This window comes from Rhodnius prolixus, unplaced genomic scaffold, assembly GCF_049639745.1.
Source record: "Rhodnius prolixus isolate KJV_2025 unplaced genomic scaffold, Rpr scaffold_4, whole genome shotgun sequence".
Lineage (NCBI taxonomy): Eukaryota > Metazoa > Arthropoda > Insecta > Hemiptera > Reduviidae > Rhodnius > Rhodnius prolixus.
In genome coordinates, this window is record NW_027411614.1 from 4,313,768 (window position 1) to 4,331,710 (window position 17,943).

At 33.5% G+C, this 17,943-nt stretch overlaps 1 protein-coding gene across 5 annotated transcripts in view; it reads right to left on the reverse strand.

Moving 5' to 3' along the window:
• spir (spire type actin nucleation factor) overlaps positions 1 to 17,446 on the reverse strand; it is a 252,872-nt gene extending 235,426 nt beyond the window's left edge. For 2 of the 5 annotated variants that reach the window (XM_074131880.1, XM_074131877.1), the window contains exons 1-2: positions 17,119 to 17,444; positions 11,317 to 12,140 (exon numbers count right to left, since the gene is read on the reverse strand). In XM_074131880.1, coding sequence (XP_073987981.1) covers positions 11,317 to 11,620 — 304 coding nt within the window. In that variant the 5' untranslated portion in view covers positions 11,621 to 12,140; positions 17,119 to 17,444. Of the gene's footprint in view, positions 1 to 11,316; positions 12,141 to 17,118 lie in introns of all 5 variants that reach the window. The other 3 variants (XM_074131878.1, XM_074131881.1, XM_074131879.1) reach the window with 3 other exon arrangements.
• Between the last annotated feature and the right edge of the window lie 497 nt (positions 17,447 to 17,943).

A 17,943-nucleotide genomic window follows, 5' to 3' on the forward strand; every position in this document is an offset into this window, starting at 1 on the left:
TTAACTAGGCCACTAGCAAGCTTCCCGGCCGGATTTCGGAGGTGAACATTGTGTCCATTCCGAGGTAATCCTTAAAGGTTTATTAAATATTTTAAACAGCGTACTATCAGAAGTTAACACTATCAGCGATTTAATGCATTACAAACTTTATTGCAATTTAAATGTTTTTTTATAAACTCTTCGCAAGGAAATAACAAATGGTGAATAAAAATGTATTTTTTCTGCTAAATTACCATTATATATTTATTTAGATTGCGAAGAGATTCGTCTTATTGCCGGAAATGTGAGCAAGCAGAATACTTCCTTTATCTCTTTCATTTACTCAGCATCATATGTCTGATGATTAAGCAGCAAGATTAGACTTCCAGACTTTGCAGACAAGAATGCGGGTTGGGTTCACGGTATATGGTGAAAAGAGAAATGGCTGAAGAAGACAAGGGAAAAAACAGGGGAGAGAGGAAAATAGAACGCATAGTGACAGGGAAATAGGGCGTCAAATTTCAAGCGGATTTCCCTGTATTACTTCACAAATTCTCATATCTTACGTTAAATGTATACATAATCAATCTCATTAGGTTCTTATATGTAAAATATATATTGCTTTAACATTTTCATGGAGTTAGAATTTTATTCTAACGTTCCCTTTTAATATTTACATTCTCTAAACTTGTGGCAGCATGTAAAAAGTAAACTCATCTCTCGGGACACAAAAGCCCTTCTCTATAAAACCCTCATCCGACCAGTGCTGAGTTATGGTTCCGAAGCGTGGGCAATGACCAGGGCAGATGAACGGGCCCTTTCGCTCTTTGAACGGAAGGTGCTCCGTAGAATCTATGGTCCTACACGCGACGGACCGAATTGGAGAATTAGGAAAAATCAGGAATTGTACACTCTCTTCACGGATCCTGATATAGTAAAAGTAATAAAGCTTGGTAGACTGCGATGGGCAGGACACATAGCTAGGATGAGTGAAGATGAGATTCCTAAGAAAGTGCTGGAAGGAAACATGCAAGGATCCAGGAGGGTAGGCAGGCCAAAGCTGCGCTGGGAGGATAGTGTGGCAAAGGATGCTGCATCTTTGCTAAGATTCCGAAACTGGAGGGCGGCTGCGCAGCAAAGAGACGCCTGGCGGGCACGTCTTGAGGAGGCCAAGACTCTGCATGAGTTGTAGCGCCAGTTAAGAAGAAGAAGAAGAAACTTGTGGCAGGGCAAAAAAAAAAAAAATGGATATCCCTAATATTGCTTTTACTATAACGATTATTCAGACATTTATACTCGAAGATCTTCTCTTTCGTTCCTCAAGATCTTCAAAATACCTAAATTACGAACAAAAATAAAACCTCCAAAAAATGGCACAATGTTGATAATTCCAGACACAGTTAAGCAACCAACAGAACTGTCAGAGAAATCATTAGCAAAAGAAAAAAATAAAATAATTAAATTAGTGTTTATGAGGCAGGGCTTAACGTCCAACTAGCATATTAGGTTTCGTGGACGGAGGCGACTAGCAAACATACTTTACTATAAATTTCTCATATTATCCATTAAACAAAATCCAAGGACTAGACCAGGGAATCGAATCCACAAAACCAACAATACATCTTATGTAGTGTCTAGTCTATAACCGCTCGGCTACCGTGGCGCCTTTTTTTACCTAAATTAGTGTTTAGGTGATCTTTTAAACACACTTTTCCGGCGGAAATTTACATTTCAAAAACTCTTACGGAAGAGATTAGATTAAGAGTAGTCAGCATATACTGAACAGAGTATTCTTACAGCTCACATTCCGATCATGTATAGTGTTGTAATGAAAGAACACTGTCCGGAGATCGGCAGTATACTGAAAAAGCCTTATCTTGAATATTGACGCGGCTTACATTTAAAAACGAAAAAAATGCAATTCTTGCTGTGAAATTATCTGTAACTTGTAAAACAAAAAAATATTGGGACCCGCATATACAATATATACCATTTATAATAGTGTATACACAAGTATGGTAAATGGACACACATAAAGAACCGTTTTCCGTTTTCTACTGATCACGATCAAAAACAATGGACGAAGAAGAAGAAGAAGAATCCTCTCACCAGCAGATGGCCTGCCAACGAACTACTATTTACCGTCAGTGAATATCTTATATTGAAGAATAAACAACAGAATAAACCAACACTATCCAAGAATAAAAAAAAACAATCATACATTCCTTGAAGATAACTGAATAAGAATTAGATAATTATATATCATCAAAGACTTGGAAATAGGTATTTCACTTCAAATACTCTTCCATGGGAAATAGAAATAGAAGTAGAAGAAAAAAAAGTCTTCTAAAAGAGAAGAGTTTGTCTAAGAATTACAATTTGGAGTTTTTACAGGAGATCACTTACTTTCTCAAGTGTCATCGAAATTTTTCAGAAAAAATAATCGTTTATAATAATAGATATAGAACTGTTTGTGAGCTATAAGTATACCAAGTTTAGAATAAAACAGGAACTTATAAGAAAACTTGAAAAAAATGTAAAATTGATTTTGTAAAATGGTATTTCCGGTTCAACCGGTCTGCCTAACCACCCCCTCCCCCTAAAGTGCCATTAATTGAATAATTCCAGAAAAATGTTTCCTATAAAAGTTGTAGAACTATTTAAGAGCTATAATCATACCAAGTTTAAAGAAAATCGAACCAGTAGTTTTTTAGAAAAAGTTAAAAAAGTGAAAAATCTATTCAGTAAAGTGGTACTTCCGGTGTACCTATTTTGACCAAAAATTAATTGCTGCTTCCTCTAGTGTCACTTGAACGAAATGTGAAATTTGAAACCTCTATGATTTTCCGTTCCTGAGATATAATGGAAAAACTTTTCACAGAGCAGTAAAATTCAGTTTAAATTTATGCCAACAAAGACCGATGGGTTAGAGAACCTCAAATTAGCTGGAAAAAGAACAGATTTCTAGGAATCACTGGATCTGTAACCCAACGTGCCTTAGCCGGGCTTTTTTAATTATTATTCTCTCTATTTTCTCTCTTACAAGCCGAATGCGATCGGTTATTGTCGGCAATTTTCGGCTCAAATGACTTTGATAAACTGTATATTCATACTCACATGACTTTTTAAAGCTTATTATTTCTTACTAGCCGAATGTGATCGGTTATTGTCGGCAATTTTCGCCTCAATTGACCATTATTAACTTTATTTAATATTTAATTTTTTAAATCTAATATGCACACTCACACGACTTTTTTAGATTTTCACTCAAAATTGCCACTTTAAATGATAAATATTGTGGTTTTTAACCATTTATTGCCAAAAAAAATAAGTTCAGGAAAATGTGATTATATAAATTACATAATAAATTTCCATAATTAACAACGTTTAGGTAAAGAAGTCTAATTTTTAGGCCTCAGTTCTTCAAAACTTTCGAACTAGTTCCCACAATATTGTTAAAAGATTTTTTTTTAAAGTAGAAAATTGAGAAAAAATAAATAAATATTCAGTTAAAGTAACTTCCGCTTTACTAAAGTAATTTTCTCATAATTTTCCCAGAATGTATTATAATAGTTTAATAACAATATGTAAGATATGATGTTCTTATTGTTAGGATATACCGTTACTATTATCTATTTATCAAAGAAAACATGTTTTGCACTTCGCTTATCATTAATAAATAAGTTCTAATGAACTTTGAAAGATATTGAAGCAATGTTATCTAAATTGAAATAATAATAATCATCATACTTTTATAAGAAAAAGGATAAAAAAGATTACAAGACCCCCACAGAGAAAGTACTGTATTTAACTGCAAATAATAATTAGAAACACGGAGTCACTAATATTGTAGTTTTATCTACTAAATCTAACGGTTCATCTAACTAACTGCATTAGCTGTAAATTATCCAGAACTGACGTAATAAAATTTATGATTTAAAGAAAACTGATTGTCATCAGATTGTTCGTGTTCTTAGTGTACTTTGTGTATGTAATCGATTGAGAAAATAATTGGTTGTTCATTTAAGATAGAAAACACACAATTTAGTTTGAGCGCTCACTGGATACACTCAGTACTATCAAGATTCGATGAATATATGTTTGTGAGTTGTTTACAAAGTTTTAACAATTTTGTGGAATCTTGTTCGAGCAAAATAGAGAAATCCAAACACAGTAATAACGCAAGGTTAATAGATTTAGTTCAAATAAACTTGTAATCAAAGACGACAATAATATCAAAAGAGAGAGTACAATAAATTTGAGTAAGACGTGATATTTATATTTTTTTGAATTTGAAACAATAAACGCTTACATTGTAGAATATTGTGCAGAAGAAAGATTATTGCCAATTTCGGTCATTTGTGATGGTGTGTTAGTTGCCAAGGTTTCGAACTAGAGACTAGGGCATCTTCAGAACTTTGACTTAGTAAAGTAAGTAAAGTAATTGCCTATGTTTTCAGGCGGGCTTTACGTCCAACTACCAAATTAGGTGTTGTGGACGGAGGCGACTAGCAAACAATACTTTACTGAAAATTTCTCATATTAACCATTAAATAAAATCCAAAGTTTAGACCGGGGAATCGAAACTAGTAGTACAATACATCTTAGCTTTGCAGGTCTCGCCTCTAACCGCTCGGCTACCGTGGCGCCTAGGACTTTTTTTTATACTTAGATTAGATTAGATTAAAGTAGGGCGGCCTCAAGGCCTACGCCACTGCGACCCCTATGGATCTATTGTGGCTCCCCGACTTTAGAGCTCACCCACCCTCCAGACCCGTCCGCTTAATCAGACTCTTAATTCTGGAGAGTGGCTCCTGGGTAAAGCTCTCAGGCCTTGATTTTTCCTCCCCGAGAAGTAACATCCTTAGCCATACAAGCCCCTCACACTGACACAACACGTGCAGTGCCGTTTCCTCTTCTTCCTGACAGAACCTACAAAGGCTATCCTCTGCCAGGCCCATGCTATGCATTGCTTTCTGAGCCTGTAGTGGCCAGTTAATAGGCTTACAATTATCCTTAGAGCCCCACGGCATTGACAGATGAATACGGCGAATAGCCTCTGATGAACTCCTTCGCCTGTCTCTGCCCAGTGGTGGCAAGCCATCACTCCTGAGCCCTACTCTGCACCCATAAGTTAATGGCCGCAGACTTAACACATTTCAAAACCCCAAAGCAGGGCTCTAGGCCATCGAAGTGTCCCGCAGAGCTTTCCCGGGCCAATAAATCTACCACTTCGTTTTCCTTGTGTCCTGAATGACCAGGTACCCAAACTAGAAATACCTTATTCAGGTCACTAATTTAGGACTTTTACTTATTAACAATTGGAATTTGTTTTACATTGTGGATGTTAACCTTTAAGGTTAGTGTGTCTTTGATCTTGATTTTTTTACTGCTATCTTGTTAACTGTTTAAGTAAAGATGCACCCACCATTTAGGGTTAATACCTACAATGTAAAACAAAATAATTGCAATTATTAATAAGGTGTAAGTCCTGGAGATGCCCTGGTCCGTAAGGCAAAAGCTTAGCACAAAAAAACTAACCAATTAGGAACGAAATTGGCAATAATTTTGATTCCCTTTTGTACTGAACCCTAAATTCCCTTAGACTCTTAGACATTAACAAATTTCTAAATACCACCTTTTCGCTCCTACGTTATAAATAAAAACGTGTGTATATCCGGTAAAAACTACTCAAAATGAGAATCTGATGAAATGGTAACACACGCTTCCTCTCGTGAATGTTTATAGAGAATATACATACGGAAAAAGGTGTAATTGAATTAATAAATAGTGAATGAACAAAAACAAAAAGAAACTGTGGTCCAGAAGTTGAACATCCTCTTTAAAAGCATCTTTGTGAAAAAAAACAACAGAAAAAAGAAAAAAACAAACAAAACTGATCAATGAATGAAAATTTCATTGAAATTTATTACTTCATTCATATACAGAAAGGAAAACGGAGAGAGACCGGCAAGAGAAAGAAGGAATGATCAACAAGATGTAGAGAAATGTCAAGCAAACTTGTCAATATGGAAGATCAATTTACGTAGACGCAGCCAAATCTTATGAATAAATTCCCAAGATTCGACGGCCATACTGTAATATAAATAATTATTACCTGTAAAGCTCTCTTATTTAAAGCAAGTTTTACTTTTTACAAAAAAAGAAATCATCAAAGGTCAGTTTGAACGGATGATCGAAGTAGAAGAGAAATACGATATCCATCATTCGTCGCTCAAAATCAAAGGGGTTTTCTCGCTTCCTGTTTGAATTAATAGTAAATCATTGAACTTTTTTCATGTATTATTCATTGGACGCCAGTAGCAGTAAAGTTAATGCATTTTTACATTTTATGCAGTTTAAATGTAAACAATTTTTTTTCCAGCATTTCAAATGCATGCTTACGAGTTTGTTGACCTAACTTTAAAAAGAAGTTGCAACCAAAAACGAAAATATTCTGTTACTATACAATGTTTAGCGAGCAAAGTATTTCATTTCCGGATATACATGTCACTGTTTTTTTTCTTTTTGGTTGTATTAGTGTGTTTTCGTGTTTAGGTTATTCTTAGTGAATCATGGTGGGTTAGAGATCATGGCTTTAATTTAAAACGACTCAATCAGAATCTCCATCTTTCTAAACCAAGATCGACTCGTAGTCTCTCTTTAAGGATACTTGAAAGGAAATCGCCATTACAGAAAAACTGTTTCGTATATACTAACAAATATCCTGTATTTCTACCAAGAAATTTAAGAAAAACAATTTATACGTATACATTTTAAGAGAGCTCAAATGCATTTCACGCTTAAACGGTTAATCTGAGCAAAAAAATGGTAGAGGAAAAATTTGTTGCTCGTCACCTCTAGTTTTGAGAATATGTGACTTGACTCGTCACCTCCTCTGGCTCGCAAGCCAGGAAGTTATCAACTGCTCTCTGTATCTGAGAAGGCACCTTTGAAGGCACAGTACATGCTGCACAAGTTGAGTTAAGTGCATTATTTGATAAATTAAGGAATAAGTTTGATCCTTTACATGAAAGATATTGATCAATTAAATATCTGGCAGGAGGTTTCCAATTTTTTTGGTAATTAAACGCAACTCTCCCAAAATTACCAAATAATTATTAAACCTTCTTGTTTGTAACAGATGTAAAATTAAATTTTATCCATTTTGTGTATGCTTGAGAACATCTAAAGCTCTTAATATTTGATTTTTCTTAGAAAAATCACTCGGAAAACGACTTATTTCCCGATATTAAGAAAAATACTAGCTTTACTGCCTTGGCAATATTTTTAGTAGAAAGGGGATGAAAGAATACATAAAAATGACCTATCACGGTGCTCTTCTTTCTCTTTGATAACAAGTTAAAAAATTGAAATATGATTAATAAATACCAGATTTTGAAATGGTCTAGCATCTTTAATTTTGAAGATATCGAAATTAGGCTTCCGGTTTCTTTCATAACTTTTTATACTCTTTAAAACTGTGTACATGAAAATGGGGGGGTCAACTGCGAACCCTCACTTTTGGTCGCGCGTCAGTCGCGTATGCGGGCAGAAATCTAAAATCAAGTTATATATTCTGAAACTAGAGGTGACGGGCAACAAATTTTTCCTCTGCCATTTTTTGCTCAGATCAACTGTTTAAGCATGAAATGCATTTGAGCCGTCTTAAAATGAACACCCTGTATAATAGATTTTTTTGCTAAATTAATATTTTGTGGGAAGTTCTTCAACAATGTGGCAACTTCCAGCATGTTCTCGAGAACTATGTTCTACTACGATCGAATTTTCTCAGAAAAGTAATAAAATTTTTGAGAGATGAGATTTGAATCGCTTAGTTACAAACGGATGTCACCATAGAGGTAAATATTTTTATTCTCTCACACTCAATTTTCTAAAAACCACATCTTCTAAACGTGTTCAACCGGTGACTAAACGGATATCAAAAGTTTTACATAACCACCATCATATTCTCTCTCTAAAACAGGTTTATTGAAAAAAATTTTTTACGAACGAATTTTTTATAATCAATTTGTTTTTCTTGTTTTTTTAAGAAACTCAATCAATTAAGAATAGATTGTCAGTCACTTTGAAGGACGCTTTAATTAAATTGGTTGGCCATCAAGAACAAAGATGTTCTTGTATAATATTTGACCTTCCAGTAACCTTACAGCCATTAAATTGTAAAGTAACCTTTTAATTTGATCTAATTAAGATAAGTTGTGGTTGAAGCTTACAAATTCCTCATTCACAACTCAAATTAAAAGACTAGAGATAACTAATTATATTGCAAATAATTGGCTGATATTTTCAACCTACCTGTTGATAGTTTTAATTGTTGTACGGTATTTTGATTAACAGTAATTCAAAGGTGATAATTATAGTAGATAACATTCCCTCTTTATCTGTATATTATTATAAGTATTTCTGGAATCAAAATATTCCTAAAGACCTTCTCAAATTTTAAATTAAATTGTAACTGTTTGTAAGTTTTTACTAAATCTTCTACGGCCTCTCACCTGTTATTCGATTGCTTTGCAATCGAGCGGCTGCGCTACGATATCTTTGGTACCTTGAGGCCAAAGAGGAGATTGTAGCGCAGAAGGAACTGGTAGGGAAAGCCCTCAACCTTTTTTTAGAAGGGGAGGTTTCATCTACTAGACTTAAAGGGGAAGGCACAATAAGACTCTGGTGGCTGCGGTGCCGTGGGGCATAGGTCCCGTCACGCCCTTTAAAATGTAAATCTAATCTACTAAATCTTCTTCATATTGTATCAAATTTTCGTGAGAGTTTTATTCCAGACAGACAATGACAGAAATTGTGAACATATCTAGCTTTACGATCTGTGATACTTCCCGTATATCTCGTTTATGCACGCAAGATATTCGCTTAGAACATTATTTTACTAATAGAAATCTGGACAAATGTATTTTCTACTCAATTATAAATGTAAAATAAGATACGATAAGTAATATTAGGCACTCCGGTGGAAGTTAAGACCAAGTAAAATAAGAATGTCTATCTATGATTGGCTGTGTTAGTGCTGAACAGCTGATTTTTAATACAGTATTGATTTAACAGTTTGGTGCGGCTGTGGCATTGTACGAATGGTGAATGTAAGGTGTACGGGATCTCCTCCCCCTCAGTATGTAAGGTAGTGCAGGTAATGTGTACAGGTATAGGCCTATTATCTTTCATTTATTCGAATGCCCTTTGGTTGGGTTAACCCACCACGTGAATGCACATTCATCTTTACAATGCATGTACCAAGGAATTCTGTTTTCTTATTATTATTAGCAATGTTTTTTTAAACGTTGAAAAATCAACAATATCTGGTATAAAACATTCACAAAATAAACTCAAATTTTTGAAAACATTTTCTTGGAACCTTAAAAAATTTTGGTGTTGAGGGAGTAAGCTTTACAATATGACCGGATGTGGCACAATTCAAAGTGAAACAGAACTTGTAGCTTCCCCCCAGGACACTCAAAAAAAGAAAAAATTTATAAATCTACAATTTAAAATTGCTTAAAAATCTAAAAATTAAATATTAAATAAAGTTAATAATAATGGTCAATTAAACCGAAAAATGCCGACAAAAACCGATCGTATTCGACTTGTTAGAGAGAAAATAGAGAGAAATGTGATATTAAAAAACACGGCTAAGGCTGGATGGGTTAGAGATTAGTGATTCCTGGAATTCGTTCTTCTCTAACCCATCGGTCTTTGTTGGCATAAATTTAAACTGAATTTTACTGCTCTGTGAAAAGTTTTTCCATTATTTCTCAGGAACGGAAAAACGTAGAGGTTTCAAATTTGATATTTCGTTCAAGTGACACTAGAGGAAGCAGGAATTAATTTTTAGTCAAAATAGGTCCACCGGAAGTACCACTTTACTGAGTAGATTTTTCACTTTTTTAACTTTTTCTAAAAAAACCACAGGTTCGATTTTCTTCAAACTTGGTATGATTATAGCTTTCAAATAGTTCTACAACTTTTATGGGAAACATTTTTCTGGAATCATTCAATTAAGGGCACTTTTGGGGGAGGGAGTGGTTCGGCTTACTTCCTAGTTTACAAAACTTGGTATACTTATAGCGCGGAAAACTGTTCCATATCTTTTGTTATAAACTTTTTTTTAAAAAAAAAAAACGTCGATGACATTTTTGTGAGGAAGGAAGTGGATTGGTCCATTCTTTTAAAATTGATCTATTTGAAAAGCTGTGCCACATCAAAAGCCCTTTGCAACTTCTAAAAATTCCATTTACTGTAATGCATGAAATACCCCACCCATAGAATCCTTATTATGATTATATATTTAACAAACATTCCATATCTGAAGAATTTCGTTAAACGGTAGTTTTTATTAAATACATTTTTCAAACTTTACTACTAAAAGCGAATATTGTACTCTAGTAATGATTTTTTATTTTGCGTTTTCGCCTTAATTAAAGTAAAATTATAGCAAATGAAATATTCATTATTTACATCGTTAAATGATTCAGAATTAATTAGATGTATGCATGCACATATTCTGTAAATGAAAGATGCTATTTTTAGCGATTAGATAAGAAAGCCATGATCTCGTTGATTATGTAATTAAATGGCTCGTGTTTATATTAAATTACGTATTTTCATTAAATAAATTATTAATGAAATTGACAAATTTCAAGTAGCATGACATTAACACTTTCAAATTAAAATGTTTCAATTTTTTTTGTTTACGCTCATTTTTTTAAATGAATATTTACAACACTTCTAGTAGACGTAAGGAGTAAATTGTTAATTATTAAATTGATAATTATTCAGTACAAATAACTATGTAAATGGCATTAATTATGATTGTGAAGACTAACAATTACAGCAATTTAGTTCAGCATGATCATGTAAAAAAAACTTCCAGAGATACTCATACGTACATTAAATGGGATCTCCAGATTTTTATTGAATAGTTTAAATACTTAAAATTAGAAATAGGGTTTAAATACAACTCTTTTTTTTATACGTTGCAGAGTTTTGATGGCTGATAAGTCCTAAGTTCATACCGATGAAAACAGGTCTTGAGTTTATTTTGATTGTAAATCTGTATCACTTACGATTTTTTATTCATTAAAATAATCGAGTGCTTTTTTTTTTAGGCAAACCCATAGAAAAATAAGGCGTTTTGGATTTTATAAGTATTGTACCTACCAAAACTTTTCAAGGAATCAATAGATTCCTGAAACTAGTTGAAATTAATCTTTAATGAGTTCTAAATAAAAATCCTAGTTTTTTACAATTTAATGGCCCAAAAAAATTGATTGATTTAAAGAAAAAATACAAAAAATCCAAACTTACCATCATTCTTAGAAGAATTACCGCTATCATCTCTTGTATTTGTCGTACCGCCGGCAAAAATTGTACTCGGATGGACATGACCATCTTTGTGTATAAAAACTTGATCTAATTCATCGACACCTCTACACCTATCCGGATGGATTTTCATTCCATTTCTAAAACACTTTGCACACTGATAACACACGGCCCAGGCATGTTCCTCGGATAATGGAGCATTGAATGCTGCTAAAATATCTGCCAGTGTCACACAATGATCTTCGTTTAATTTACATTTTTTCAAATTTGGGCTTTCTTCTTCCTCCATTTTGATGTTAATTTTATTTTCTGTTTTTTTTTTTGTTTTTCTTTAGGTATGAGCGTATAAGTTTTCTTGGTTTGATTTTTTCACTTTATTTTCTTACCTCAGAGAACAGTGTTCCCCCTTTCCGTAATGGAAAGGGGATGGAAATTGAACAGGTTGGTCAAATTTATAGAACAAGGAACAAATTTAATAGCCACAATAAAATTATAGAAAGAAAACTGAACAATTTTAAATTTTTCTTGAAATTCAATAATTTTGAAACAATAGTTACAATTGGAATCAAAACACGCACAACATAACGTTTAAATTCCACCAATAGTAGTTTGAGCTATCGTCCGTACCGACAAACATGACTGCCCCGTTGGGACTGAATTCTCTTGTAGGGTACGCGTCGGCCTCATCCAGTCCTCCGGACTTCTCCCCACTACTTCTACACTTTACGCACACCTTTCGTCCTCTTATCTCTCCTCTGCTGGTGGACTTTTTCCCCTATACTTTTGCCCAGTATCGTTGCTTCCTCCACCTGCAAATTATTAATAGTAAAAAAATATTATTATCAATTAAAATTAGTTGTTTAACTGGCCATTCATAAAATAAATTATCTCACCTAAAAAACACTTAATAGTAGTCTGGGGACTATTCATTGACAAATAGATTAGTTTGTTAGTGAAAGTACTGCAATCGTATTTTTAACGGAAATTACATGTTCTTAGACGAATGAGAAGAACGTAACGAGTAACCTCTCTCTCACTCTCTCTCTCTTCCACACTCTTTCGTAACAATAATATTAATGAAGGCAGGGATTAGCATATCCTGCAATCCGTCGCGGACATCCCGTGTTCGAATCCTACTGCAGGACCATTAGATTTCTCTCTTCCTTAGGAGTTCCTTACAGGACATCGTCCAGCGATGGACAGTGTTGCCTTTAACGAGAGAATTCGGAGGTCGGCAATGAAACTCCAGGTGCCCATAACTCTAGATGTTGACGCTCCCTAAAAATCGAGTTTGCAGAAAATTTCTCGATCGAAAGGCACCTACTTTCTCGTCGGATAGTTTACTTTCTCGAAAATGACATTGAGGCTTCCTAATCAGATTTATACACATACTCATAGAGACTTACCATACGTTCCGGTTTGACCGGGAAGGTCCCGGTTTGACCGGGATGGTTCCGGTTTGAGATCCCTGTACCGGCGTCCCGGTCAAACTTGAACAACACCGACACCCCGGCCGATCGTTCCCCCGCGCCCATTTATTAATATGTTTTCAGTTCTTAATAATTTTGATTGCATTTCAAATATGAAAAACACAAATTAAGCGAAAAGCAAAACGAAAATGAGCCTCTTCCTCCTCTGCGTCTCGGTTTGGCTCTTCGTAATTATGGTAAGCCTACTCATAGATTATATAACCTTTTCTTTTATCATTTTTCTAGAAAAATTTTAGGGCATTTTTCAGGGCTAGGAAGGGCACACTTTCATCCAAGTTTAGTTTTAAGTGGTTTTTAACTATTACTAAATAAGAAGCTTACACTTAAGTTTTTCAAATCTTGAAAATTATGACATTTGATCATATGATGGCCTCTTGTAATAATAGTAGTAATAATAATAATAATAGAGGGAAGGGATTAGTGCTGTGCGGTTAGCGTACTGGACTCCCACGCGGAGGTCTCGGGTTCGAATCCAGCTGCTGACCCTTAGATTTTCTTACAGCTTAGGTGCTTCTTACAGCTCACTGTCCGGTGATGGACAGTGTTGTCTGTAACGAGAGAACACTTTCCGGAGGCCGGCAGTGCACTGAAAAAAGCTCCGGGCGCCAATAACCTTAGATGTTAACGCGCCTTAAATCATAAAAAAAAAAAAATAATAATAATAGGCAAATTGACATCATCATTTTATAGAAAATTTAATGTTCTTTCAATTGGTCAAGTTGAACAATTAGTTAGAATTAGTTAGAACTCTAACCCTTAATGAGTTAGGGCTGTTTTATGGGAGGGAAAAAACGTAAGCATTTAGGAAATAATATTAATATTTTATTTAATATATTGTATTTCACTCTATTATTATTTATGTTTTATTAGAAATTAAAACCGTTGTAACATTTAAGGGTTGATCGTCAAAAACTGCACGAAAAAGCGTAACGCTGAAAAACACCCAACTTTGACAATTTTTTTCTCTTTTTCTATAAAAGATTAAATTCCCAAATTTTCTTTAAAATATAGGGAAAGTCCTCCTTTATAACTGTAATTTTTTTTGCAACAACCCAGATCTAATAGGTTTCGAGAAAAAAGTTGCCAAAAATGAGCAAAAACGGCTTTTTCAAAAAATGTTCTTGTTCTTCTTGTTGTTACCTTTTTTGTAAACTGCGTAGCGCCTAAACGCGTGAACCGATTTTCATGAGGTGTTACTCGATTCGGAATTTTATTTATATATTTATTTAGCCTATTTCTCCGAAATTATTAAGAATAAGACCATGGTTAGTAAGACATAACTTTTTTGGTCGCTAATGAATATTAGAATCGCCTCCTCTCCATGGCCAGACGTAAACCAGCAGTTATCAACATATGTATATATATTTACCTATTCCAAATTCTGATCACCTCTTTTTAAAAAGACAAATTGAACGAACTGATGATTTTGAGTCTTTAAGGAAGTGCTCCGTTACAAACACTCAGCTAAAGTGCCACTACACCTTCCTGCTTCACCAACCGTATGATATAAATGGACATTAAAGCATTGCCGGAATTTCTAATTTGAAGAAACTGGATATTAAAGGGAAGTCTGAATTTTTTAGAATTGAGGTTTCTTTTTGTTTCTCTCTCCGAATATTACACTAACAGTTTTTATTAAACTGGAATTTTAACTCGTGGGCCTCTAATAAAATCATTCTTAAGCTATGATCAGATCAAGTGGACTAGAGCTTAGAGCAAGAATAAATACCGCGTTTCGTTTCCGTTTTTTATTTATAAACAATATTCGTTGTTAGTTATTCGTATTTTAGTTGTTCCTAGAATGTTCTTGCAGTAAATGTTGGCTGCGCGAGCTAAGAATATTGTGTTATCATTTCTCTTTAAACCAACCTAGCGAGCATTCCAATAAATTTTCACACATGCTGTAGTAATAAGAACAAAAAATTGAGGCTTCAGAATTTTGTAGGGCTAGAACTCACTTGGTGTTAACCTATTTTAATTTTCTCGATTCACTGTTAATACAAAAACAAATACAGAGGAGTTGATCCATTAGAATTAATACCACAATTAGTACATCATTAGTACAGTTACTGAAGTATTTAAATTAGATATTATAAAAATAACAAATCATAAAAAATTATGCGAGAAACACAAAAAAACAAAAAGTAATAAGTTTATAAAAATAAACTAAAATAATGAACAACTTATTTTAACTAAACCAATAAAATGAAATTCTTGTTTAGCTTTAATGCATTAATGTCCCAACAGATGGCAACTTTAAGCCTAATAATTCTAGAACAATACTGCAATCTTAAGAGAGATAAAAAAAAAATGCACATTTTGCATAGAAATAATAGCAGCCAATTAATTAATTAGTTGCACAAAGGGCATACATCAAAATTATGCAATATTATGTTATTCCTTTGATGTAAAATATTAAAGTAAATTTGACAGATAAATTTGGATCTCGTACATTTACCAGATAGTTTGAACTGAGCAATAAAGTGCTTCGAGTTAAAATATAGATTAGAAGTTACATAGCATTGATAATACTATCAGTTTAAAACAAAAATAATACAAAAATAAAGAACATAACTAAAGTAAATCAGCGTTCCGTAAATAAGATTGATAATTATCACTTGGTGTAAACGTAACTTTATAGAAACGTGTTAAGGATAGTTCTAATACTTGGGGACACAAGATTTAATCTAGAACTGAGACCACCACGGATTGTTGGTGGCACTGCATGTGGTGGGCAGTTTAACTAGCCACAGTCACTTTTTAAGGTATTGCTGGCCAAGAAATTAGTTCAACGCGCTGAATCTTCGTTAAAATTCAACGATTTTAGATGTTCTTTACATTAATTTGTAATTTTGTTGATGACATTTAAACATTCTTAATTTCTTTATATTTCTGACCGGTTTTGGATTTTCATCAATTCGAGTACAAAATTTGACTTTCACTTACAATGCTACTGTAACTACACTTGCTTTTATTGTATTTATTTATAATTTATTCATTTTTTGAGACAGAGTAGTGAACATCAGAAGCTTAATAAGTGAAGGGCAACTGTACTAAACTGATGAACCTCTGATAACAGATGAATTCCCAAATTGATGAGAATTAAAAGAAACATGGTTCGGCTTACAATACGCCCCGTTTTGAACTGTACTGTCTCGTTTTAAATGTTCGGTAACGTCCAGTGTATCATTTTTTTTTTTCCTGGTTATTTAATAAAAATCGTCAAGCGCCTAATGTATACGTTGAAATTTTGTAGGATGCATTTGCTGCTGCCAGGCAAATTAACACTCGGTAAAAGAGATTCTAAATTACATAACAAATGGTATGAAAAAGTTGGTAGTAAGAGCAGTTATTGCACTGTGAACTAATTTTTACTGAATTAGTTCTACGTAATTAAAAATTATTCATTTTAATGATAAATATCAACTTTGTAGTAATATGTCGTGCCCAGAGAAGAGTAACTTTTAAAAAAATATTTTCCACGCAATTTGTCTCTGCCTTTCAAAATTATTTCTGGTTGTTCGTTAAGTATGGAAGTACTTCGTACTACGTAGTTCATGTTTTGGCCGTCATCGGTCTATTTCTCTGAGTCGGTGATACTGTCTCTCCTCTATAGTAAGTAGGGCTCTCTAAAAATATTTTTGTTGTCCTGTTCACAATGTTTTATTGTGACTACTTCCAGATCCCTGTGGATCTGTTCAAACCGTACGAATCAAGGTAGCTTCAAAAGCGAGATACCCAGCATTTTATTTTAGAAAACGTAAAGCTATTTCTTAGCTAGTCTTGCAAGCAGCTTTGCATTCGAAGCGTTAAGTCAATGAAGATGTAAATTAAGGCCTAGGGGCCTAGAGTATTGCGGTTTCAGGACTACTATAAGAGAGTTAAGTAGACCTGCAATGATTTCAGTGCAATGTGTGTTGTCCAGATTAGTTTCGTGCAGAATTAGATTGACTACAAATATTTATTACAATATTGTTGCTTTTTTGTAACCAGTCCACTATTTAGGCTTTTTAATTAATGGCATACAGCATAAGAGGCGTTACTTTCTGTTTTGAATTAACTTTCAAAATTTTCACGTTTTGAAAAGAAAAAAATAATAAATCCAACTAAGAAGGACAAAAACTTTATCTAACGATCACCTTGGTCTAACCATATTTTTAAACTAAATTGGAAACAATAAGTTGACTTTGTGCTATTTTGTGCTTTGTATTTTCACTCCTTAAGAAAAAAGTATTGTCTACATATAAACAAGTCTTAAGCCTTATATAAACAAATGAATAATAAAAAACAAACCCACTTAGAATTATTTATTCCTTTTCAGTCACCGTTTTTAGGAATGATTAGATTACAGGTTCCTTAAATCATACGAATTTGCTGATTTCTTCCTTACATATATACTGATTTGGCACAATTTTTTTGCTAACACCACTATGAAAGGACCGCACTAAAATTTTGTAAAGTTCATTAGTGTTAAGATAAAATGGATGACTCTATATTCGCATGTACACCTATTTTAAAGTTTTTTGTTAAAGATTTATAAATGTACATTCTTATTAAAGCTGGCGGTTAACGGAAAAAGGAATTTCTTTATTGTCTTAAAAACAAATTAAATATTAAAAGCACATACTTAATAGAAATTTAATTATTAATTCATCATATGACTTATGACTTTTGTATTTAAATACTAAATTTCATTTTTTGTTTTTGAATGAATACATTTTACCATAAATTATTGTATGAATATTTACTTAAAAATTGAAACTTCTGGTTTAGAATTAGCTTGCCCTGATATATTTGCAGATAAGTTCTAAATTATTCATTATTAACTTTAAGTAGAATTAACAAAAATGACCTTTAGTCTTTGATAAACAGTAAAAACGTCTCTAGTATTCCAATAACTTCCGCATTCGTAGCACTTGCCATATTTTCGAAGAGTTTTTAGCCTCAAGCCTTATCTATCCGAATTCAGTTTCTTCGGCAGTTTGAAAGTATTGGAGCATTAAACCTGTGACCTTCGGGACTACAAATCTTTGCAGTAGACAACCTGTTTATTTAAAGGAGACAGGTTTTTTTTAAAAATAAAAAATAAAAATCTACGCTCTCAACACCATTTGCCTTTACC